Here is a 24,570-nt window from a genome sequence, read left to right as displayed (position 1 = left end):
GGATTGGTCACACTAAATTGCCCCTTAATTGGAAAATATGAATTGGGTAATCTAAATTTATATAAAAAAAGAAAGAAATTAGGAGAGCGAAGAAGGGCATGAAAAAGCACTGGCAGGTACAATAAAGGAAAATCCAAATGTATTTTATAAGTATGTTCAGGGCAGGAGGTTGACCAGGTTAAGAGTTGGGCCCATGAGGGACCAACATGGCAACTTGTGTGTGGAATCGGAAGATTTGGTTAGGTTTTAAATGAGTACTTCGCATCTGTGTTCACTACGGAGAAGGATGATGTAGGTATAGAAATCAGAAAGGCACATTGTGATTTGCTTGAACGACTTAACATAGAGAGAAAGGAAGTTTTAACAGGCCTAAAAGTGGATAAATCCCCACGGCCAGATGAGATGTATGCCAGGCTGCCTTGGGAGGCAAGGGAGGAGGTTGCAGCAGCTCTGACAAAAATGTTCAAATCTACTCTGGCCACAGGAATGGTGCATGAGAACTGAATAATGAGATGCCATTATTCAAGTAGGGAAGTAGGGACAAACCAGAAAATCACAGGCAGGTGAGTCTAACTTCAGTGATCGGTAAACTACTGGAAAAACATCTGAGGGAGAATTCTGACAATAGGGAGATCATGTCTCACAAATGTCAGAAGTATAATAAGTAAGTTTGCAGATGACACCAAAATTGGTGGTGTGATAAATAGCAAGGCCTTAGATTACAGGCCACTGGTTATATGGACAAAAGTGTGGCAAATGGAATCTAACCCCATGAAAAGTTTGAGGCAATGTATTTTAGGAGGACTAACAAGGCAAGGGAATATACAGTAAATGGTCGAATCCTATGATGTACAGAAGATCAAAGGGACCTGGATAGAGTGGGCACAGAGAGAATTTTTCCACTGGTAGGAGAAACTAGAACCTGAGGGCACAAACTCAGACTGAAGGGACGATGTTTTAAAACAGAGATGAGGAGGAATTTCTTCAGCCAGAAGGTGGTGAATCTGTGGAATTCTTTACCACAGAAGGCTGTGGAGGTCAAATCACTGAGCTTCTTTAAGACAGAGATAGATAGGTTCTTGATTAATAAGGGGATCAGGGGCCATGGGGAGAAAATATCAGGCATGATTGAATGGCGGAGCAGACTCGATGGGCCTGGTGCCCTAAATCTGCCCTAATGACCTCTTTGTCTGCAAGTTCACAGGTCTCTGAAGACAGCAGGTCAGGTAGATAAGGTGGTTAAGAATGCCTATTGGGATTCTTGCCTTTATTAACCAAGGCAAATGAATATAAAAGCAGGGAGGTCATGCTGGAGCTGTATAAAACTCTGGTTGGGCCCCAGCTGGAGTACTGTATACAGCTCTGGTCACCACAGAAAGGAAATGATTACACTGAAGAAGGTGCAGAGATTCACCAGGATGTTGCCTGGGCTGGATAGTTTCACCTATCAAGAGAGACTGGATAGGCTGGGGTTGTTTTCCCTGGAGCAGAGAAAGCTGAGGGGGGACTGATTGAGGTGTATAAAATTATGAGGAACATAGATAGATTGGATAGGAAGGTACTGTTCCACAGTGGAGAGATTAATAACCAGGAGGCAAAGATTTAAGTTAATGGGCAGGAGGTTTAGAGGAGATGTGAGGAAAAGCTTTTTCACCCAAAGGGTGGTTGGAATCTGGAACTCACTGCCTGAATGGATGGTAGAGGTGGAAACCTTCACAACTTTTAAGAAGTATTTAGATGAGCACTTGAAATGCCATTGCATACAAGGTTACAGACCATGTGCTGGAAAATGGCAGTAGGTGTTTGATGGTCGGTGAGGATGTGATGGTCCAAAGGGCCTCTTTCCGTGCTGTAAAACTCTATGGCTCTATGACTACCTTGCCCTGTCCCTGACCATCTGGGGGTCTCTAATGACCTGAAAAACCCCTTGAGCTGCCGTCACACCAGGTCCACGTTTGCAGAAACCAGTGCTAAACAGCAGCCTGTCGAGGTCTCGCAGACACAGCCATTGACTCCCAGGAGCCGGGTGACTACCTAATGGATCATTTAAATACGCAGATCTGGACCAGTGGGAGCAAGATCCAGACCTCGCCGGGTGGATTGAGTCAGGTGGCTCGCAATCGACCCAGCGCCCGGCACGGTGCACGATTTGGGGCTCTTGCGGAATTCACATGTTGTGCCTGGCTCTGCACTGGGTGCAACGTGGTGGCTAAATTGTGCCCTCAAATTATCATGTGAGATATTTTTTGGATAACTAGTTCAGTAGCATAATTATTGCATCACATATGTTTCATAGAAATTTGACATGAAAATTCAGCTAGGTGATGGGGACCAGACACAAATTAGGAAACTCCCCTGATTTTCCATCTATCATTCCTACTGTTTGATTTTATATTGGGTAGTCTGCCCAAGTTACCCTACATGCTTAAATACAATAACAGGAAAATTTGTATAAATAACTCAAAGTGAAGAAACTACTTATTTTGATCATAACCGCTTTAGGTTTCTTATTCTGGTTTTCTTATCCTTATTTTGAATAAGTTATTAATCTTCTTCATTATTTTTAAATCTGGATTATGCAACTCTTAACTTTAGGGTTTCCATTGAGTATATATTTAGTTTCCTTAGCATAACTTTAATAACTCACTGCTGTAAAATTTAGAATATTTTTATGGCATTTCAGTCAGCTATATTATTTTTGTCCTTCATGCAGCGCTTGGTATCCATGAATATGCCGTTAAACAGTGATGGCACTGTCATGTTCAATGCAACTCTCTTTGCTTTGGTTCGAACTGCTTTAAGGATCAAAACTGAAGGTACAGTATTTTACGTTATTTGACAGTTTATCTATTTTCAGATCTATAAGCTACGATGGCCTCTAATGTTGATAAGTTGATTAGGTGCCTGCTTCAGGACATCTATTTCTAACATGGTTATTTTGAAGGAAACAAAATAAGAGAAAGCTTCTAACCTCAGGATATTTGCAGACCAATGTACCCCAGAAGATGTGCTGCGGAACCCCTCAGAAGACCCAACTCAAGGACTCTGGGAATTGCCCAGGAAGTTTGAACTTTTGATGGGCAATTCCCCTGCTCGCAGAATCCTCCAAAAAATTATTCAAATCTGAGTTAAAGACCTGATTTACTTACCGAGGAAATGTTTAGCAAGTGAAATCCTGGTTTGGCAACCGGGTAACTACAGAACCGATCCCCACCAATCACTGACACTGACTACCCCACAAACTCCCTCCCCTACATCTGCCAATTCCCCCGACCCAGCCTAATGAGCCCCTGACCTGTCAAGACTTTACCTCAACCTATTCATCCACTTCACCCACATATCACCCTACTAGTTTGTCACCCTACCGACCTGCCACCTTGCACGCCTCACCTACCTCCTACCCTTCCCACCTGCCTCCCTACCAACCTGAAACCCTACCATCTTACTCATTTAACACCATTTCCCCTTACCCTTACCTACCTTACCTACCATAGTTCCTTACCCTTACACAATTACCTTCTCTTTGCAGCTATATAAGTGTCATTGGAGCACTTAAGCTCCTTACCAACCAAAATACAACAGCTGGTGCCAGAAAAAGAGGGTATGGATTCTACCTGGAGTATCTGTGCTGCTCCCTTTATGATTTATGGCACTAGGTCAGATGCAAAAGATCTTGCATCAAATGGCTTCCCTGAAATATCGGTGTGCGTTTTTTTGTCTGATCATTTTGGAATTATGGGGCGAAATTCTCCGACCCCCCGCAGATTCTCCGCCACCCGGGAATTGGCGGGGGCGGGACTCACGCCGCGCCGATCGGCGTGCCCTCCGTGCCGATCGGCGAGCCCCCTGCGGCGATTCTCCGGCCCGCGATGGGCCGACGTCCCGCCACTGAGAGGCCTCTCCCGCCACCATGGTTTCAACCACCTCTGGTGGCGACGGGATTGGCGGTGTGAGCGGGCCCCCGGGGTCCTGGGGGGGGCGCAGGCTGATCGGACCCCGGGGGGTGCCCCCACGGTGGCCAGGCCCATGATCGGCGCCCACCGATTGGCGGGCGGGCCAGTGCCGTGGGGGCACTCTTTTTCTTCCACCGTCGCCACGGCCTCCACCATGGCGGAGGCAGAAGAGAACCCCCCTACCTCGCATGAGCCGGTGGTGACGTCAGTGGCAGCTGACGCACCGACGCATGTGCGAACCGGCGAAGTGCTTTCGGCCAGCCCCTACGCCGGCCGGCGGGCGTCAAAGGCTGTTGGTGCCGGTTTTTCCGCCAGTCGGCGTGGCGCCAACCATCCGGCACGGGCCTAGCCCCCAAAGGTGCGGAGAATACCGCACCTTTGGGGAGGCCCGACGTCGGAGTGGTTGGCGCCAATCCGCTACGCCGGGACCCCCCGCCCCGCCGGGTAGGGGAGAATCCCGGCCATGGTTTCCAATCCTATTTTTAAATAAATTTAGAGCACCTAATTATTTATTTTCCAATTAAGGGGCAATTTAGCGTGGCCAATCCACCTAACCTGGACATTTTTGGGTTGTGGGGGTGAAACCCACGCAGACATAGGGAGAATGTGCAAACTCCACACGGACAGTGACCCAGGGCCAGGATTCAAACCCGGGTCCTCAGGCGCCACAGGCAGTAATGCTAACCACTGTGCCGCCCTATGGTTTGCAATCCTGATGAGAAAATCTGTAACTAAATTGTTTACAGATCGGAACTCACTGGAGGGAATTTTCAACTGTCAGATGTTTGTTTGTGCCTTGCCTGAAAGATGAATTACTGACAGAGGAATGTACAGAAAACGTGGACATATGCCTGCCTGATGCAATTTTTAAGTGGGCCCCCGGCACTTCTGTCCAAAGCAGATGGGGGGGGGGGGGGGGGGGGGGGGGGCGCTGTTTAAATATGCAGATTGGGGTCCCACACCACTTGAAAGTGAAGCCCATTCGAAAAAGATTATTTTTTATTTTTGGAAAGACCTTTAAGATAAATGTTTTCCATCCTGCTGCTGTTGGCCTATTCTCAATTAAGCATCACTCCCTTACCCCAGCACCCAGAGACACTACCTTCTGCCATCTTGGTACAGAGGCTGGATGATTTTCGAGAGCAGTAAACCTGCAGATTACCCATTTGACGTTGGCAATATTCAAAGATGGTTTAAACCTGAAAATAATTCAATCTTGCTGACACAGTGTCAGTGTCACTGGCACAATTCAGCGGAAGTAAATCTAAGTCCACTTTCAGATGCGTTTGGCGGGGTGTATCTCTGCCGTCGCTGCGCCAAGATTCACCCCGCTATTCACCTGCACTCTGCTGGGCTTTTTGACCTTGTGAGGTTTCTCCCCATCGTGGCCACACTTAGGCTCTTTTCGTGTTCCAGCTCCTCGCAGATTAGGTGCCATTTTGAATAGCTGCCCCGATCAGTATACGCCCCCGTTTCAGAGCTCTGCCCCCCCCCCCCCTCCCCCATCCCCACAAGCCCATCCGCTTTCTGGACCCCCTTTTTCACCCCCCCTAAACTTTTTTTGACCGCTTAAAATCCCCCTCTAATGGGCAAGGCACCCCAAGACCCAACCCCCGTCAATGCCCATCTGGTACATAGGCACCACTGACAGCCTGGCAGTGCCAAGGTGACCGAGTGACACGGGACTGCCAAGGTACTACACTGCCTTGACCCCGACCACCCGGGGGGGTCTCAAGTGGGCTGTGAGATCCCCAAGGTGCCATCACACCTAGTCCATGTTTGTGGAAACCAGTGCTCAATGGCGGCTGATTGAGGTCTCTCAGACTCGACGATTGATTCCTGGATGCCAGGTGAATATGGCGTCCCGGTATTTAAATGACCCTAATGGCTCATTTAAATCTCATTATCTGGATCTCGCCCAGCGAGGGCGTGATCCAGATCACGCTGGGCAGAGCAAGTCAGGCGATTCGCGATCGGCCCAGCGCCCAGCACAATGCCCGATTTGGGGCTTCCATGGGATATACCTATTGCATCTGGCTTCGGCCCAGTCACAACGCGGTGGCTGAATTGCTCCCTACTACCATTTTGCGCATGGGAAGCAAATCTCTTCCACTATCACTACCCCACTTGAAAGTTATAGATAAGAGGGAATTATTTTGATAAATTGAGATAGATTCTGCCTTTAACTGCAGGGCCCATATCTAAAATGCAATGTCCTTTCTGAACAGGGAATTTGGAACAAGCAAATGAAGAACTTCGAGCTATTATCAAGAAAATCTGGAAACGTACAAGTATGAAGTTGTTGGATCAAGTTGTGCCGCCAGCAGGAGGTGAGCACTCTACAAATATGGAACAGCTTGAAAAATAGAAGTTGCTATCTCATAATAACATATAATTAACTGACCATATGGTAAAGTATGATGTTATAGTGAGGGAACACTTCAAATAGTTGATAGGTGAATGGCTTTGAGGAATAATTCACAAATTATCTCAGTCTCTTCATGGTGATAATGGTTGATCTGTCAACATAAGAAACAGAAAATCTAAAATAATGCAGCAGCAGAGCAGGAGGCCATTTGACCCAGTGAATTTGCAGTGGCTCTTTTGAAGGGAAATTAAGTTTTTTCCACTCATCAATTGTTCCTCATAACTCTGAAATGTTAATTTCTTCAAATATTTATCAAATTATTTTTTCAAAGGCATGATTCAATCTGATTCCATCACCTTATCAGGCAGTGCATTCCAAATCCTAACCATTTGTGCATGAAAAAGTTTTTCCACTGATTAATTATCCAGTATCCCACATTTGTGCCCGCCAGTTAATAATACTAATCTTTTATTGTCACGAGAAGGCTTACATTAACATTGCAATGAAGTTACTGTGAAAAGCACCTAGTCGCCACACTCCAGCGCCTGTTCGTGTACACAGAGGGAGAATTCAGAATGTCCAAATTGCCTAACAGCTCGGGTGTGATTGCGTCCAAACTTAAACCTGTACCATTTAGCTTGTATTGTCTCTCTTCATTCTTCCTACCAAAATGTACCACCTTACCACTTTCTGTATTGAATTTCAACTGTGTCTGTACGGTTAACCAACCGTACCAGGATCTCTCACGTATTCTTTCAGCCAAGTTTCAAGAATGCTGACGTTTTGGGTTTAAAAATCTTATCAGTAGTGCTGCTGAAGCCAACAGAGGTTGAACATTCTGACATGTTAGCGCAACCTTCCATAAAGAAAGGCACATATGCCTGGTGATGTCATGATGCCGCACAGCCCTACTGGCTAATGTGACACCCATTTTCCAAATGTGGATCATGTAGGTCCATTTGCTTGTCACTCATCGAAGATCAAGCATCCATCTGCAAACAGGGTTCTGTACAATAGCTATTTACAGAGCCAGACAACAAGGTTCAGGTTACTTCTGCTGAGGCTGAGGCTAACTTATGCCAACCCATGGCCCCATCCCCCTGCTCCTCACACCCATTATGCCAACCCATTCCCTCCTATTCACCCCATAGCCCCTCACATCTTTATGCAAACCCATGCCCTTCTACCCAATCGCCCCAATGCTCCTCTGCCAATTTAGTGCCAACTAATACCAACCCATGCCCCACACCCACCATACTTTGCCCTTACCCCCTCCATGACAACACTCCCGGTATCTTTGGACAGTTCCCTGACAGCTTTGACACTATCTGGATAACCTTGACTTCCTGGACAGCTTTGAAACTGAGCAACTCTTTAACAGTTCCTTGACAGCTGGACAGCTGTTTATCAGTTCCTTGACAACCAGACAGTTCTTTTACAGCTTGACTGGTCCAATGAATTTATACATGAAAAGTGCCAAACCATATTCACATTTAGCAATACAAAAGGGTGCTTTTCTAATCAGTTCTAAACAGTTCTAATCAGCATACTCTGGGTTTCACACTGCAGGCCTTCCAAAATCCCACTTCAGTGAAGGCAGCTGGTGACTGAAATAGCTATCTAGCTCCGCAAACCACACATACACAAACCCTAGTCCAACTCCAATCCTACTCGACAAAAATGGGAAGTACAAAATTCATGGGCAGGACATAGAAATTTTGACCACTTCTGGAATTTTCACCATAACAGAGAGCCTCTCAATTATGGTGAAAATATGGGCCTGACAGTTTGTGGAAGTATTGTGCTGCTTTTTGAAAACTGATGCTCACAGTCAGGGAAGAAAAATGAATAACTGCCCAAGTATGGCAATTGTGATGGTGTATCTTATCTGCTACATGACTATGAAATGGAGCAAAGATTGCAGAGAGGGGAAGCCCTACAAGGAAGCAAAAAAGGACTTTAGAAGGCTCTATGCTAAAAGGACAAATGGGATCTATTCTAATACACCTATCCCTGAGAAGTGCCTGTGGTGATTCATGTTCACCAAGGGGGTGGTCAATGAACAGTGGGAATTCAGAAACAGGAATGTTACTGCAATAGTTTAAACTTTCATTAACTTTTGTCTTTTGTTATACCCCCCTATGACCCATGGGGACAACCCAATTCATTTCCCCATGAGCCCCATGGAGTATGAACTCCTTCGCTGAGGGATGGAGGCCCATCAGTGGGCTAGTTAATTCAGTGCCATAAAAGTGGGCTCGGGTAGGCACTGAGCTGGAGAGCCGTCCCGACTGGGAATGGGACCGTTACTTATAAATACTTTCCTTTTGGAAATAAACCATTTTCTGACACTCCTTTCCGGAATCCTCCATGACTATTAAACCGTTGCACAGTTTTGTGACCAGTAGCCCGCATGTGCGCGTGCGTACTACAACAAACACTGACATCAAACTAATCTGTACATGCATCTATTGTGGTTGAAATTCCTCTGTTGTTCAAGCAGACTCACTCAACAATTTTGGCAGAAGGCGAGAGAACATGCCACAAACTCCACCAGGGACTTGAATGCACTAACTCTCATCTATAGACTAACATTTCCAGAGTGGCCTTAGACAATAAGACGTAGGAGCAGAAGTAGGCCACTTGGCCCATCGAGTCTGCCCCACCATTCAATGTGATCATGGCTGATCTAATATCCTCAACTTTGCTTTCCCACCTTATCGCTTGATTCCCTAACTGATTAAAAATGTGTCTATCTCAGCGTTGAACATACTAATGACCCAGCCACTACAGCTCTCTGCGGTAAAGAATTACACAGATTCCTATCCTCTGAGAGAAGATATTTCTCCTCATCTTTGTCTTAAATGGGCAACCCCTTACTCTCTGATTGTGCCCTCTGGTCCTAGACACTCCCACAAGAGGAAGCATCCTCTCAGCATCTACCCTGTCAAGCCTCCTGAGAATCCTAAATGTCTCAATAAGGTGACCTCTCATTCTTCTAAATTCCACTGAGTACTGGCACAATCTACTCAACCACTCCTCCATACCAGGATCAACCTAGTGAACCTTCTCTGGACTGAACCCAATGTCAGTATATTGTTCCTTAGATAAGGGGACTAAATATGTTCACAGTATTCCAGATCTAGTCACTAATGGGTTGTATCATTTCAACAGTACTTCCTTATTTTTATACTGCATTTGCCTTCCCAATTACCTGCTGAATTTGCATTTCCCCCAAATCCTCCGTGCTGCAGTAGCTGTTCCTACCAAAGTGCATAACTTCACATTTTCTGACATTATATTCCATCTGTAAAGTTTTTGCCCACTCATCTAAACTGTCTATATCCTCCTGTAGACTCCTTGTGTATCCTCACCACTTACCTTCCCATCTATTTTTGTATCATCCGTAAACTTGGCAATAATGCATTCACTTCCCTCACCCAAGTCATTTAATATATATTGTAAATAATTGTGGCCCTAGCACGGATGCCTGTGGCATTCCACATGTTACAAGTTGCCATCTTTAAAATGGTCCTCTTATCCCAACTGTGTGACTTCAATCAGTTAGCCAATCGTCCATCCATGCTAATATGCTACCCAACACCATGGGCTCTTATCTTATTAAATGTTTTTTGAAATCTAAGTATATTACATCTACTGGTTCCTCTTCATCTACCCTGCTCGTTACCACCTCAAAGGTACCACCTCAGGCATGATTTTCTATTCATGAAGCCATGCTGACTCTGCATGATTCTATTATGCATTTCTAAATGCTCTGTTATTCCATCCTTTCTAATGGATTCTAACATTTCCCAATTGCAGAAATTAAGCTAACTGGCCTATAGATACTTTTTTTTTGTGCCCCTCTTTTTTTGAATAATTGGTAGTTTTCCAATCCTCTGGGACTTTTCCAGGATTTAAGTAACCCTGGAAGAGTACTACCAGTGCATCCACAATCTTTGTAGCTACTTCCTTTAATATCCTGAGATGCAACCCATCAGGGCTAGGGGACTTATCAGCCTTTAGCCCCATTAGATTCCCTCGTACTTTTTCCTTTGTGATTGCTGATGTATTTCTTTCCTTCCCCTTCTGCCCCTTCATTATTTATTTTTGGAATGTTATTAGTGTCTTCCACCATGAAGACTGACCCTTTAATAAGGACACAAGGGGGTCCACACTGATTAAAGTAAGAAACAAAGTTTTATTCACACAAACGATAGTTACACTACCCAGTAGATCCCTACTGGGTTCCAGCTCAGTCGGTGCCATACTGGCTGACCTTATCGACATGGGTTAATTAAGATACACCACCCCTAGCAGGAGACCTTGGACTCTACCAGGAACACGGGGAAGACAATCGTTCCCGCCACTTAGGTCCCATGCGGGATATTAAATAAGCAAAGTATTTGTTTAACTCCCCTGCCATTTCCTGGTTATTCTCTAAGGGCCTTTGTTCACATTGTCCTCTCTCTTCCCTTTTCTATATTTAAAGAAACTCTTGTTGTCTGTTTTTATATTACTTGCTGGTTTACTCTCATAGTTTAGCTTTTCTCTCTTTATTTTTTTTGTCAGCTTTTGTTGTTCTTTAAAACTTTCCAAATAATCTGGTTCACCACTAATCTTTGCCACATTATGGCCAGGATTCTTCATTTTTGAGTCTAAGTGGAGAATCAGGACTGGTCTCTACTACCACTGGGAGTGGGACCCAGATATGAGTCTCACTCGTTAACTGTGCAAATATATGCGTAGTGGAGAGCCCGCCAGTTTTGTCCAAATCACTGTTTGGGCCGCCATTTTGAGCAGGTGGTCCGATCCTGAGGTCCGGTGTGGGTACCCCTAACCCCCACAATGCTAGATCTGCCACCCCCACTAACAAAGAGGGACATCCCCCCCCCTCCTCACAACAGCAATAATAGGTCATGCTCCCTCATCAGTGACCCCCATTAGACTATCAGAGACGCCTGCTTGAAAGCTGAAAAGTAATCCAGGCAGTACCATTAAAAGAAACATCTCTGAATTTTCACTCCCCCTTTCCTAACACATGCTGCCTCAGACAAAAGTTTTTTAAGCAGCTGTTACAAATGTCAGAGGGTTTCTCGAAGCCAAGTACACTTGAAAAGGCTTCAAATCTCCTGACAGCCTTTGAAATGCAATTCTTCCATTCAATTTCACATAGCAATATATTTCAGTAGCCAGGATTTAACAGTTTCATCATCCAGGCACAGGTGATTTGTGGATTGTTTATTTATTTTTCCCTTCATGCTTGAATACATCTCCATTCATGTGCTTTGATGCTAATTGCAATGTTTATAAATACTCTTGCTTTGATTGACAACTCAAAAGCAGCTAAGTGGTTTCTGCTGTGAAAACGAGGGAGTGAAGTCTGTCTATCATTTCCTTATAAGACAACCCTTTCATTCCAGATAGCAATCCAGTAAACCTCCTCTGAACAGCCTTCAAAGCTGCTGCTTTAAAGACTTTTGTCTGAGGCAGCAGATGTTAGGAAAGGGTAAGTGAAAATTCAGTGAACCGCCTCCAAAGCATTTACCTCCTTCTTGAAATATGGAGACCAAAACTACGCTCAGTATTCAAGAAGTGGTCTCACCAATTCCCTGAATAACTGAAGCATAACATCCTTACTTTTCTCTTCAATTCCTCACATAATAAAGGATAGCATTCCATTCGCCTTCTCAACTACTTGCTGTGCCTGCATATTAGCCTTTTGTGGCTCATGCACTACAATACCTAGAACCCACTGCACTTCGTAATTCTGCAGTTGCCCTGTTTTTGTTTCTTCTTTAGTGAAGATAGAAGAAAAATATTTGTTCATTTCATCTCCATTTCCTTCTTATCCACTATTAACTTCCCATTGTAATTCCCTGGAGGAAGAACACTCAGTTTACACTACACTCTTCCTTTTTAAATACCTGCAGAAACCCTTACTAACTATTTTTACATTTTTAACTAGCCTACAATCATACTCTAATTTATTTTTCTTGATTAACCTTTTACTCATTCTCTGCCATTCTTTATATTATGACCATTCATCTGACCCACCACTCAATTCTGCGCAGTTATATGCTTTTTCCTTAAGTTTGACGTTTTCCTTAACTTCTGTGGTTAACCACGGATGGCGGGTCTTCCCCCAAGATTTTTTCCTTCCAGTAGGGATACACCTATTCTGAGTATACTGAAATATCCCCTTATAAGTCTGCTGCAGCTTCTCTATTAATCTACCCTCCAGCCTTAAATCATTTCAGCTAGTTCAGCTTTCATGCCCGCCTAGTTGCCCTTGTATGAATTTTAAATAGAGTAATCTTAGACCCACTCTTTTCCCTTTAAAACCGGATGTAAAATTTGATAATTTTAGGGTCGCTGCTACCTATGGGTGCCCTCACTCTGAGATCATTAATATATCCTGTCACATTATACAATACCAATCCTAATGTAACCTGCTTTAGGATCCACTGCTTTGAAAGTATCTCAAAAGCATTCTATGAATTCCTCATCCAGGTTACTACGCCCAATCTGATTTTGCAAGTTTATAAGTAGATTTAAATCATCAGTGATTCTTACCGTCCCTTTATCACAAACCCCCAATATTTATTTTTGTATACTTTGTCCTACATGGTGGTTTCTGTTAGGGGGCCTGTAGACTACAGTACTCCCGCGAGTGAATTATTTCGCTGACTGTTCCTCATCTCCACCCAAACCGATTCTACATCCTGATATCTTGAACCAAACTCATTGTGGAATTCCATTTAAAATGTTTGATAATGTTCTAAACGTCCTAATTCAGAGCAAATTTGCTGCACTCCTACAGTAAAGCTGTGATGAAATCTACCCATGATTAAGTGTAGTCTCGCATACACCTAACTAAGTAGAAATTTTCACTACACGTCTCGGATGCTAAATTATATCTTTATTGGGTGTCTGTTGATTATAATTGAGAGTTGAAATCTTCTTGTGGTTACAAATCAAATATTCTCAAGAAAGCCCCTGCCAGCAGAAGACGTTAAGAGATATAATTAAACTTAGTAGCGTACAAATGATCTGAATTTCAAAATACAGTAATGGTTTCTTGCTCAAAGCAAAACAGCTTGTGCAGACTTCGAGTTAGAGTAGAAATATGAAATAAAGATAGTAGATAGTCAAGCATATAGTATAGAGTGATTCCGGAATGAAAATGGCTGCCTGGACCTCTATTTTTAAAGGAATTTGTTATCAAACTGAGTCAATCTGTCCCTACCCCTGTAACATGCTGATTGGTTTGGGTGAGTTTCCAATAATTTGATTTGATGATTGGGTTGTCAGTCCTCAATGTGCAACATTATCTTGATGAACTTTTAAAATTAACATAAATGTTGCATGTGGAATTCTTAAATGTGTGTTGGAATGCAAACTCTGCTCTTATTATTGAACTGGTGTGTGCTCAACTCTGCAATTCTGTTCATTTGAACAATGGACAGTTCATATGGACTATAATGTCAATTTGACCTTCAGTAGAAATGTTGCATTTGCTTCTAGTTTGACTGCAAATGTTTCAAATTCTATGCTTTTATTATTGCAAGCTGAGGTTGTGTTTAATCATATTTGCAGTCTTACGATGGGATCCATTTTAAAAATGATTTTTGAACTTGGCTTTCGTATTTATAACAAAATGGCTAAATCAATTATCCTTTTACCTATCAGAAATAGCAGGTTTCCTTTAGCTGCATGAACATATGTAGTTTTGCTCATGATGAAGCTGCATGAACATACATAGTTTTGCTCATGATTTGCTACACTTAATGTAACTGCAACATAGTATATAACATCTTTATATTCCAGATGATGAAGTTACTGTCGGGAAGTTTTATGCCACCTTCCTAATCCAGGATTATTTCAGAAAATTCAAAAAGCGCAAAGAACAAGGCATTGTTGGGAAAGCAGTGCCAAAAAATGCACTCTCTCTGCAGGTACATTTGAGAAATCTTTCTGAATTCAAATATTATACTTTTTTCTGAAAAGTGTTGTGTATGCTGTAGATTTCCACCATAGACTTCAGTAGGACAGGAAGATTCGACCGGTGGCAAATGGTAAGCCACCTCCACCATGAGAAAACCTGCCATGGAATGGCTGGAAAATCCTGGTCATTATCTCATTATTTCTTCAGCATTTTAATGCAAAGAATGTTCTATTTAAATTTTGTTTTCTACTAGCACAAATAAATAAATTGATGTTACTATTGATAAGCAAATGGGCGTAGTGCTAGCACTGATCCCTCAAGGTGCCGAAGACCCGGGCTCGATCCCGGCCCCGGGTCATTGTTCATGTGGAGTTTGCACATTCTCCCCGTGTCTGTGTGGGTTTCTCCCCCACAACCCAAAGATGTTCAAGGTAGATAGATTGGCCATGCTAAATTGCCCATTAAATGGAAATAAATAATTGGGTGCTCTAAATTTATTTTTCAAAACTATTGATAATAAAATGTAATTTAGTAAACAAAAATGTCCTCATCTTATCAATTTTGAGACATGAGTAAAGGATTGGACCTATTACAGTTTAGGCACAACTTTGGATATTACTACAAATTGAGTGACTGTTTTTTGCAAGCAAAAAAGGTAGCTGATATGTTTCTCATCCCCGTTCTCCTGCCTTCTCCCCGTAAGCCCCGATTCCCTTATTAATCAAGAATAAAATTAAACTTCTAACAATCTAATACCTTTCTCACTCCTACATGTTTGACGGTGAAAAGGACATAGAACCAATTCACAGCTTTTAAATATCAAGTGATGAATCTCCGATAAAAACAAATAAACTTTGATTCAGACTGCACACCAAAGGAACATTTTTAAACGGTCAATCAAATTGTGAACTCAGACCACACTTCTGAGATAACTGTAGCCCTTGAAATGCAGCCTAGCAGCCTAAGGCAGTATCTTCCAAACCCACAACCATGACCATCCAGAAGGACAGATAGATGAGAACACCACCACCTGGGAGTTCCCCTCCAATCATCCTGCCTTGGAAATATATCACTGCCGTTGGGTCAAAATGCTGGAACTCCCTCTCTAACAGCACAGTGGGTATAGCTGCACCACATGGACTGCAGCGTTCCAAGAAGGCAGCTCACCACGAGCTTCTCAAGGGCAATTAGGAATGGGCAACAAATGTTGGGCCAGTCAGCGAAGTCCACATCCCATAAAAATTAATTTGAAAAAATTCAAATGACACAATAACAACCCTTAGGGAAATGTCAACAGAAATCTCATTTGAAACTGTACAATGGATGCTACAGTTTTTATTCCAACCTGCCGCACAGCCTGTCAATCAAAGTAGTGCAACAGAGGGTTTTTTTATCTCTAAACATTCAGATCATTGATGCACTATCAATTACAACGAGACGAGAGTAGAGAGTAATCGAGGCTTTATTACGCAGAGATGTGGAGCCTCCCGCAGCTGCTGCCAAAATGGCTGCAGCTCAGAGAGCCCACACATTTATACTCCGCCTACTGGGTGGAGCCAGCAGGCAGGGATCTACCCCCGTACCTATAGTACAGGGGCCTTACCGTAATACCCTCGCATGCAGTATACACAATACAACAATGGTGACTACCACATTCACACCCTGTAAAAAAAAAGCGGGGGTGGTGGAAACTATTTACATACAGGTTGTTTAAAATTTAAGAAAGAGGTTACAAATTTAGACGGTCGGGCGACTTGATCCGTCATTGCGAGCACCGCAGTTGTGGTGGTGATTCAGGCGTTGGTTCGGTTGTCGGTGACTCCGGGAGCATGTCGACCTCATCCACGGGTGGGACCAAGTGGAGGGTGGATCGTCCTGGAGCGGGGACTGTGGTGGGGTGTGCCGGGAGGAGGGAGGGTGGCCTCAGGGCAGAGGGGGGGGATGTGTGGGGACCCAGCTGGAGCCAGATCCCTGAGGGAGACTGTGTCTTGGCGGCCATCGGGGTACGCTACGTAGACATACTGCGGATCCGCCTGGAGTGGCTGTACCCTCTCAACCAACGGGTCCGCCTTGTGGAGCCGAACGTGCTTGCAGAGGAGAACGGGTCCTGGAACTGCCAGCCATGTTGTGAGCGAAACCCCGGAGGTGGACTTCCTAGGGAAGGCAGAGAGACGTTCATGGGGAGTTTTGTTAGTCGCAGTGCACAGGAGCGAACAAATGGAGTGAAGGGCGTCGGGGAGGACCTCCTGCCTGTGGGAGGACGGGAGATTTCTGGACCGTAAGGCCAGCTGGACGGCCTTCCAGACCGAATCATTCTCCCACTCCGCCTGCCCGTTTCCCCGGGGGTTGTAGCTGGTCGTCCTGCTCGAGGCAATAACCCTGTTGAGCAGGTACTGGCACAGCTCATCGCTCATAAATGAGGATCTCTGGTTGCTGTGGGCGTTGGCAGGAAAACCGAACAGAGCGATGATGGTGTTGAGGGCTTTGATGACGGTGGCAGACATCATGTTGGGATGGTGAAGGGGAATCTTGGGTACTCGTCGGCTACATTGAGAAAGTACATGTTGCGGTCAGTGGAGGGGAGGGGCCCTTTGAAGTCCACGTTGAGGCGTTCAAAGGGGTGGGAGGCCTTCACCAAGCGCGCACGGTCTGGCCAGTAGAAGTGCAGTTTACACTCTGCGCAGACCTGGCAGTCTCTGGTGATAGCCCTGACTTCCCCGATGGAGTAGGGCTGATTGTGGTCCATGGGTCAGGAAGTTGAAGATCCAGTTGCAGAGGGAGGAGCCAAGTCCTAGGTTTTGGAGCTTTGATATGAGCTTGGCTGGGATAATGGTGTTGAAGGCGGAGCTGTAGTTAATGAGTAGGAGTCCTTGTTATCAAGATGTTCCAGGGATGAGGTGCAGATCCAGGGAGATGGCATCTGCTGTGGACCAGTTGTGGCGGTATGTGATTTGCAGTGGATCTAGGCATTTTGGGATTATGGAGTTTATGTGCCTCATGACCAACCTGTCGAAGCACTTAATAATGACCAATGTCAAAGCCACCAGATGGTAGTCATTGAGGCATGTTGGCTGGTTATTCTTTGGCACCAATATGGTGGTGGTCTTCATGAAGCGGGTGGGTACCTCGGAGCGGAGTAGGGAGAGGTTGAAGATGTCCGCAGTTATGTGGATAGGGTGTGTGCCTAGGCTGGGTGCTCTTTCAGAGGGTTGGTGCTGACTCGATGGGCTTAATGGCCTCCTTCTGCACTGTAGGGATTCTATGATCTTATTGAAATTCGTATGTTCCTATGCATGACAGGAAGCTGTGAGAGACCGTCAAGGGGACACTGTGAGATGTCCAATTCACAGAAGTATAATTCACTGTGGTACTTGGTCCAGCAGGCCATCTGTTTACTTCTGTCGGTGAGCACTCCAAATCTGCCAACTTCAGGGGAGCAATATTGGTGATGGCAGGATCAAGTGCCCCCTAGATCACTTCATACATGGCTCGTAGATCTCCATTGTCACAGATGGGGTTTGGACTTCTTGACATATGATGATCTAGTGTTTGTTTATGCAATAACTCCCTGTCTTTTGCAAGATTGTCTTGACTGCTTTCAGGTTGTGCCATGTCTTTGCTGTTGGGTTTATGTTGTGTATCAATGACAACTGTACTCTCAGTTGAGTAGGTCTCAAACCAATCTTTACTATGGAATCCACCTTTACCAAATGATGCTTCGGTTGTATCATGATTAATGAGATCAGTGACTTCTAAGTTTATCAATACCAGCATCGGCATATTCCGATAAACATTTCATGGGTAGTTATTGTTCTAGCGAAAGTTTGGAGTACGTTGTTCTTGTATTCTGATAGCTTTCTTGGCTCTCGGTCAGTCCTCATTATGTATGGTTGGCCCAGAGCCCAGACAGCAATAGAATATTAGAACAACTGCTTCCCGGAAGAAATACTGTTTGATTGACAGCTCGGGCTCTCTAGTTCTCTGTGATCAATTTCACAATGTTTGTCAACACAAGTTGAGAAGGTTCAATGGTTTCTGTTTTGTGGTTCTTGACATTTCAAAGGGATTGGATGATTGACACTTTTATTAGTTTGCAGTCCACACTTTTCTTTCAAGAATTGGAGAAACTTAGCAATGGATCATATTTTTTCAAAGCCTTTTTTAGTATATTCCACTAAACACTGTGGTGTTCATTGGTTCTAGATAGTGTACATGGACATACCCGAGCTTAGCATAGGGGACATGAGGGGCCTGAGGGGCTAATAAAAAGGGCAGAGTTTGGCATAGGGGGCACACAGGATGGGTGGTGGCATGAGGTGGCATTGATGGAGTATGGGTAGTGCTTGGAGGGTGAAGGGAATGTGAGGGCTGCAGGGCCTTGGTGCTCTTTTCACTGGGACAAGGTCACACGGCACCAAGGTGGGCCTTTTAAAAAGCCCACCTCCACATCTGGCTACCCCTGGCTTTCTTTCCGGGTCAACTGGTCCGACTCTAGCCCGCAACAGGCCCCCGGCAATTAAGATTATGCCTTTGCAGCCACTTTCAAGGCGGACAGGCCAAGCTGGTAATGATCTCAACTCAACCTACCTGCCTCGAGGATGAAAATCCAGGCCTAACTTTCTAAATTTCAAAAAAACATCAAATGGAGGCCAAACTATTTGTGGACCCACACATGTGCAGTTCCCAGAAAGTTTCTCTTTGAAACCTACCTAGATTCCAATCAGAAAGCATAATACAAATTTCAGTTCAAACAAACTAAATTGTTGGCTGGTTCCTTGCAATAGAGTACTATTGTAAGCATCTTTATACTCCTGATCTGCCTGGCCGACAAGGACATTTATTTTTTCTGTAAAAGAACATATCTCTCTAGAGCTTTTCTGGCCCTGGATCCACGTTCCAACAGCTAAGGATTGGAGAGGAAGCCACCACTGCTCCCGACTCAGGCTTCAGTCCAATTTTGCAGTTGGGCTCCATTTATGTCATAAGAGCTTAATCCACATATTTAAAGAAGGGCTCCAGCAGCTTCAGGTGAGTGTCTGGCTACCTGTAGTTGCAATTGGCCAGAACTCCAGGGCTGAGATGAGAGTAATTGCCCTTGTCATTGAGGCAGCATTTGACTGAGTGTGCCACCTAGGAGCCCGAGAAAACTTGGAGTCAATTGGAATCGGGGGAAACCTCTCTCTGGTTTGGATTCTTACCTAGCACAAATGAAGATGGTCAAACATCTCAGTTTCAGGATATCACTGCAGGAGTTCTTCAGGGGAGTGTCCTAGGACCAACCATCTCCAGCTGCTTCATCATGACCTCCCTTTCATTGTAAAGTCAGAAATGGGGTATTCACTGATGATTGCACAATGTTCAGCACCATTAGCAGCTCTTCAGACACTGAAACATCCATGTCCAAATGCAGCAAGACCTGGACAGTTTCCAGGCTTGGGCTGACAAACCGTAATATTCAGACCACACAGGTGCCTGGCAATGACCATCTTCAACAAGGAGAATCTAACCATCACCCCATGACATTCAATGGCATTACCATCGCTGGATCCCCACTATCAACATCCTGGGTTTCCCATTGACCAGAAACTGAGCTCAACTAAATACTATGGCTCCAAGAGCAGGTCGGAGACTCATGGCAAGTAGTTCACCTATTGACCAGAAGCGGACTTGCACTTTCGGGGGCCCTGCACCCTCTCTGTTTTTAGGGCCCCTGTGACACGTTCCTCCCTCTGGTGACGTGGTGATTTGCCTCCAATGACATCAAGTTCCATCCAATCACATCAAGCCCCAACCCCATTGGCATTAAGCTCCTCCCCCAATGACATCAATGCCCTCCTGACCCCACCAACCTTCAACTCAAAGAATGCAACACAGACCTGTCTCTGGTGTGTGTTCAGTTCCTGGAGGTGAAGGCGGTAATGGTGGAATGACTCTCTCCAACCAGCAGGTTATATGGGAATCATTCCGTTTTGGAGATTGGGACGTTCATTTGGGAAGCTTTCAATTTCAGCAAGTAAACAAATAACAAAAAAACCAGATCCCTTCACCGGAAACTTGTTGAATACTTGGGAAAGATGCAAACTGCCGGATGTGATTTTACTCTTAAAACAAGGCAAATCCCCAGAGCTCAAAGTAGCAAGTTGATTGCTTGGAACACCTGCCATCATTTGATATTGATCATTTGGGGCAGCACGATAGCATTGTGGATAGCACAATCGCTTCCCAGCTCCAGGGTCCCATGTTCGATTCCAGCCTGGGTCACTGTCTGTGCGGAGTCTGCACATCCTCCCCGTGTGTGCTTGGGTTTCCTCCGGGTGCTCCGGTTTCCTCCCACAGTCCAAAGATGTGCAGGTTAGGTGGATTGGCCATGATAAATTGCCGTTCGTGTCAAAAATTGACCTTGGTGCTGGGTGGGGTTACTGGGTTATGGGATAGGGTGGAGGTGTTAACCTTGGGTAGGGTGCTCTTTCCAGGAGCCGGTGCAGACTCGATGAGCCGAATGGCCTCCTTCTGCACTGTAACTTCTATGTATCTATGATACAATTTGAATCATTAGAATTCAGCAAAGGCAAAGTCATCAGAAAATGAAGTGCAGAATGAACACAATGGAGTTTGGATTTTTCAGTGCAACAAGTACCTGGGGACCCAGCGGGAAAAAATATTCTTCCTGATGACACAAAGAAGGAATATAGGAGGGTGAAACATATGACAGAAGAGTCACATTTCGTATTCTATATTGAGCCAGTGATTCTTAAATAATGAAAAACGAATTGCATATAAAGTTCTGCCATTCTGTCAGTCCTCCATGTGGTTAGTAGAATTTTATTTTCTTTCTTCTTTGTTATCTTGGTCTCTGATTTTCTTATATTTTCAGAACCAATCCTGGTACCATGTTACGTTCTGGTGTTTGGCTGGATAGAATTAGTGCACTAGAGAAAGTCTAGTTCGTGACTAGTTGAATGTTTATTGTTGAACAATAACATGGGTAAGGTAACAATAAGAAAACTATCAAAATCTACTAACTACTATAGAATATAGAACAGTACAGCACAGAACAGGCCCTTCGGCCCTCGATGTTGTGCCGAGCAATGATCACCCTACTCAAGCCCACATATCCACCCTATACCAGTAACCCAACAACCCCCATTAACCTTATTTTTTAGGACACTAAGGGCAATTTAGCCTGACCAATCCACCTAACCCGCACATCTTTGGACTGTGGGAGGAAACCGGAGCACCCGGAGGAAACCCACGCACACACGGGGAGGACGTGCAGACTCCGCACAGACAGTGACCCAGCCGGGAATCGAACCTGGGACCCTGGAGCTGTGAAGCATTTATGCTAACCACCATGCTACCGTGCTGCTACTATATTACTATTATTAAATTATCTAAGAGCTACTACAAATATGACTATCCACTATGATGACTATCTCCAGACTCGCTGACGTAACAGTGTCACGTGGTTGTTCTTTTACTGCCAGCAGCTGGTTGGAGGTCATATCTATTAATACTTACATTATTGCTTATCATCACATTCCCTTTCCTTTGGAAAGGAACAATATTTACATACATTCTTTAAATTTAATATACAATATCTATGATTTGCATAATGCTTTAATTATTTGCATGTTTAAAGTCTATCACAAATTCAATCTGCCTAGCTTTCTTCTGTGTCTTGTTGACCTTCTAAGCACTGGTTGAACTTGTGAGTTTGACTGGTTCTCAACTATTGTTGAAGATGGTTCTTGCTGTGTTTCTATACTTTGCACATCTTCAGCTTGCTCTGTTACTGTGTGCTGAGGTACCGTTTGTTCATTTGTCCTGAGATTGCTTTCAACATCATCTGGTGGTTCTGAAGCAAGCGGCTGCTGAACCTTCAGCAAGGCTCTCCTGTTTCTTCTTAGAACTTGCCCTTCATCGGTGACGATGATGTATGACTACGGGCCTGATGGTTGTATTACCTTTGCACACTTCAACCATCCATTTCATCAGGATCTTCTATCCTGACTGTGCCATACTTTGCTAATGGTTGCTGACATCTTGTCGATCTATCACAATACCTCTTCTGCCTCCTTTATTGAAATGTGAGCTTTTTCAGAAGTTGGTTCCTGTGAGAGATATGGTAAGATAGTTCTGAGTTGTCGATTCATTAGAAATCGTGAAGGTGATAACCCATTAATCAATGGTGCTGCTCTAGAGCTAAGTAACACAAAATATGGAACTTCCCAACTGTCGATAGTTTGTTTGAGTAGCTGCTTCACAATGTGAACACCTTTTTCAGCTTTCCTATTGGATTGCAGATAAAGAGGACTAAAAGTAATATGTCGAAAATCATAGCTCTGTGCAAATTCTTTCCAGTCATGACTGCGAAAACATGGGCCATTGTTGCTCATGACAATTTGAGGTATTCCATGACCAACAAAAATGTCCTTGGTATGTTTGATGGCACATCTGGCTGATGAGTTGGCTAGTTGTACCATTTCTGGAAAGTTAGAGAAATAGTCCATCACTAACAGGTATTCTTTTCCTGCCAGATAACAGATCCATTCCCACTTTCTGCCATGGAATCATGATTAGTTTGTCCATTTGCATTGGTTGCTTTTGTTGTTTGTACTAAAATTCTGACAAGTTGCACAATTTTTTATCATGATCTGAATGTCTTGATTGATGCCTGGCCAGTATACCAATTCTCTAGCTCTTTGTTGGCATTTTTCTATGCCTAAGTGCCCCTCATGGATCTTCTCTAGAATCATGGATTGTGGAAATTGTGGTATTGCAATCCTGTTTTCCCTGAGCAAAAAACCATTGGCTGCACTTAGCTCTGCTCGAATGTTGAAATATTTGGAACAGGAGAGAGATGGGGCTTGAGCTCAGAGGGGATAGCTTGCATGTGGAGGCTATCCGTTAAAAATACCTTTTTCTAAGTGCAACGGCCAATCAAAACAGCTTGAAAGGTAACAACTCGGCATAGGAAGGCACTTACCAGAGTATAGTGAGTAGAAAAGATAGGACCATTGGATGAGCGACCATAAAGTCGGAAGAAGAGAGAGAGTACCTGAGGTGCAGCGGGCCAACTTGCATGTAGAGGTGGTGGCCGCATCTCGGGTGGCTCCAGCGCAGATGCCGACACTTCAGGTTATCGGCCCGATCAAAGGGAAATTTCTTTCTTCTCTTTTTTTCTTTTTTACATTAAAAAAAGTCGGAAGTCCTCAGGAAAACCGGTTATGCAGTCTGGGGCCCATGGATTGAGGCGAGGAAGCAGAGCTGCTGACAAATTCAAGCGGGGTCCAAGCCAGGCCGGTGCGGAGCTCCAATCCAGGCAGGCAGCTAGACCAGAAGGACCAAGTTCACCAACCTCCCCCTGAGAGAAAATGTATAAAAGGAAAGAGAACTAAAGAAAAAGCGGGAAAGAGAGAGTACAGCGAGGAACATAACGTCGGTGTGCATAAAAGAAAAGCTGACTTCCAAGTACCAGTTACAGTGATAGGCTGAGCAGACGCACATCAGGTGGCTCCCCTTCAAGCCCAGAAAAAATGCGCAAATTTGCCCAAATTTCAAAGGAAAAGAAAAAATTCCTCAACAGCCAAGAAAATATGCTCGCAAACAAGAGCTCAAGGGACTGAAGAGAGGGCAGAAGCAGCGGAAAGAGCCATACCAGTAGGTGTACAAGACGCAGACACACAATGCAAAGGGGCCCCGGCCACCCAGGAGAGAAGACGGCCAGTGAGCATCAACGTCACTCCCACCACCACCAGGAGATGTATGGAACTGACCACCATGAAGGAGGCAATCGGGATAGAAATCCAGGTGACGATCAAGGTGGCGGTGGCAGAGGCGATGGCTACCATGCAGAAGGCAATCGATGGGCTGGGAAGAAAGTGGCAACTCTTTTCAGGTTGATGATGATGAACATAGAACATACATACAGTGCAGAAGGAGGCCATTCGGCCCATCGAGTCTGCACCGACCCACTTAAGCCCTCACTTCAACGCTATCCCCGTAACCCAATAACCCCTCCAAACCTTTTGAACTAGGAAAGTTCAAAACCTGATGAACTAGGACTCAGGATAGGATGATCCATGACCTAAAAAAAGCCTTGATGTCGCCCTTGAGGCAGAAGTAAAAAGATTGGTGGTGGTCCAGGAGAACCTAAGAGGGAAAGTCGAACACTTTCGAACACCACCCACAGCTGCAGACTGGCTGGCAGACCTGCCAGACTTGTCAGGTTCTGGACAGCCCTCTTTGAGGCGATGCCCAGGGTTGTGGGGGTGAGAGTGGATCCTTGCCTGAGAGTGGCA

At 44.7% G+C, this 24,570-nt stretch overlaps 1 protein-coding gene across 4 annotated transcripts in view; it reads left to right on the top strand.

The window, feature by feature from the left end:
• The window catches only part of cacna1c (calcium channel, voltage-dependent, L type, alpha 1C subunit), a 1,225,933-nt gene that overhangs the window by 1,125,491 nt on the left and 75,872 nt on the right, over nucleotides 1-24,570 (top strand). For all 4 annotated transcript variants that reach the window (XM_038780480.1, XM_038780479.1, XM_038780478.1 and 1 more), the window contains 3 exons: nucleotides 2,714-2,816; nucleotides 6,182-6,283; nucleotides 14,152-14,279. In XM_038780480.1, the coding sequence (XP_038636408.1) occupies nucleotides 2,714-2,816; nucleotides 6,182-6,283; nucleotides 14,152-14,279 (333 nt within the window). The remainder of the gene's footprint in view (nucleotides 1-2,713; nucleotides 2,817-6,181; nucleotides 6,284-14,151; nucleotides 14,280-24,570) is intronic.

This window comes from Scyliorhinus canicula, chromosome 20 (genome assembly GCF_902713615.1).
Source record: "Scyliorhinus canicula chromosome 20, sScyCan1.1, whole genome shotgun sequence".
Classification (NCBI taxonomy): Eukaryota; Metazoa; Chordata; class Chondrichthyes; order Carcharhiniformes; family Scyliorhinidae; genus Scyliorhinus; species Scyliorhinus canicula.
Note: the sequence above shows the minus strand (reverse complement) of the source record. Positions and strands in the feature narration are given on the sequence as shown.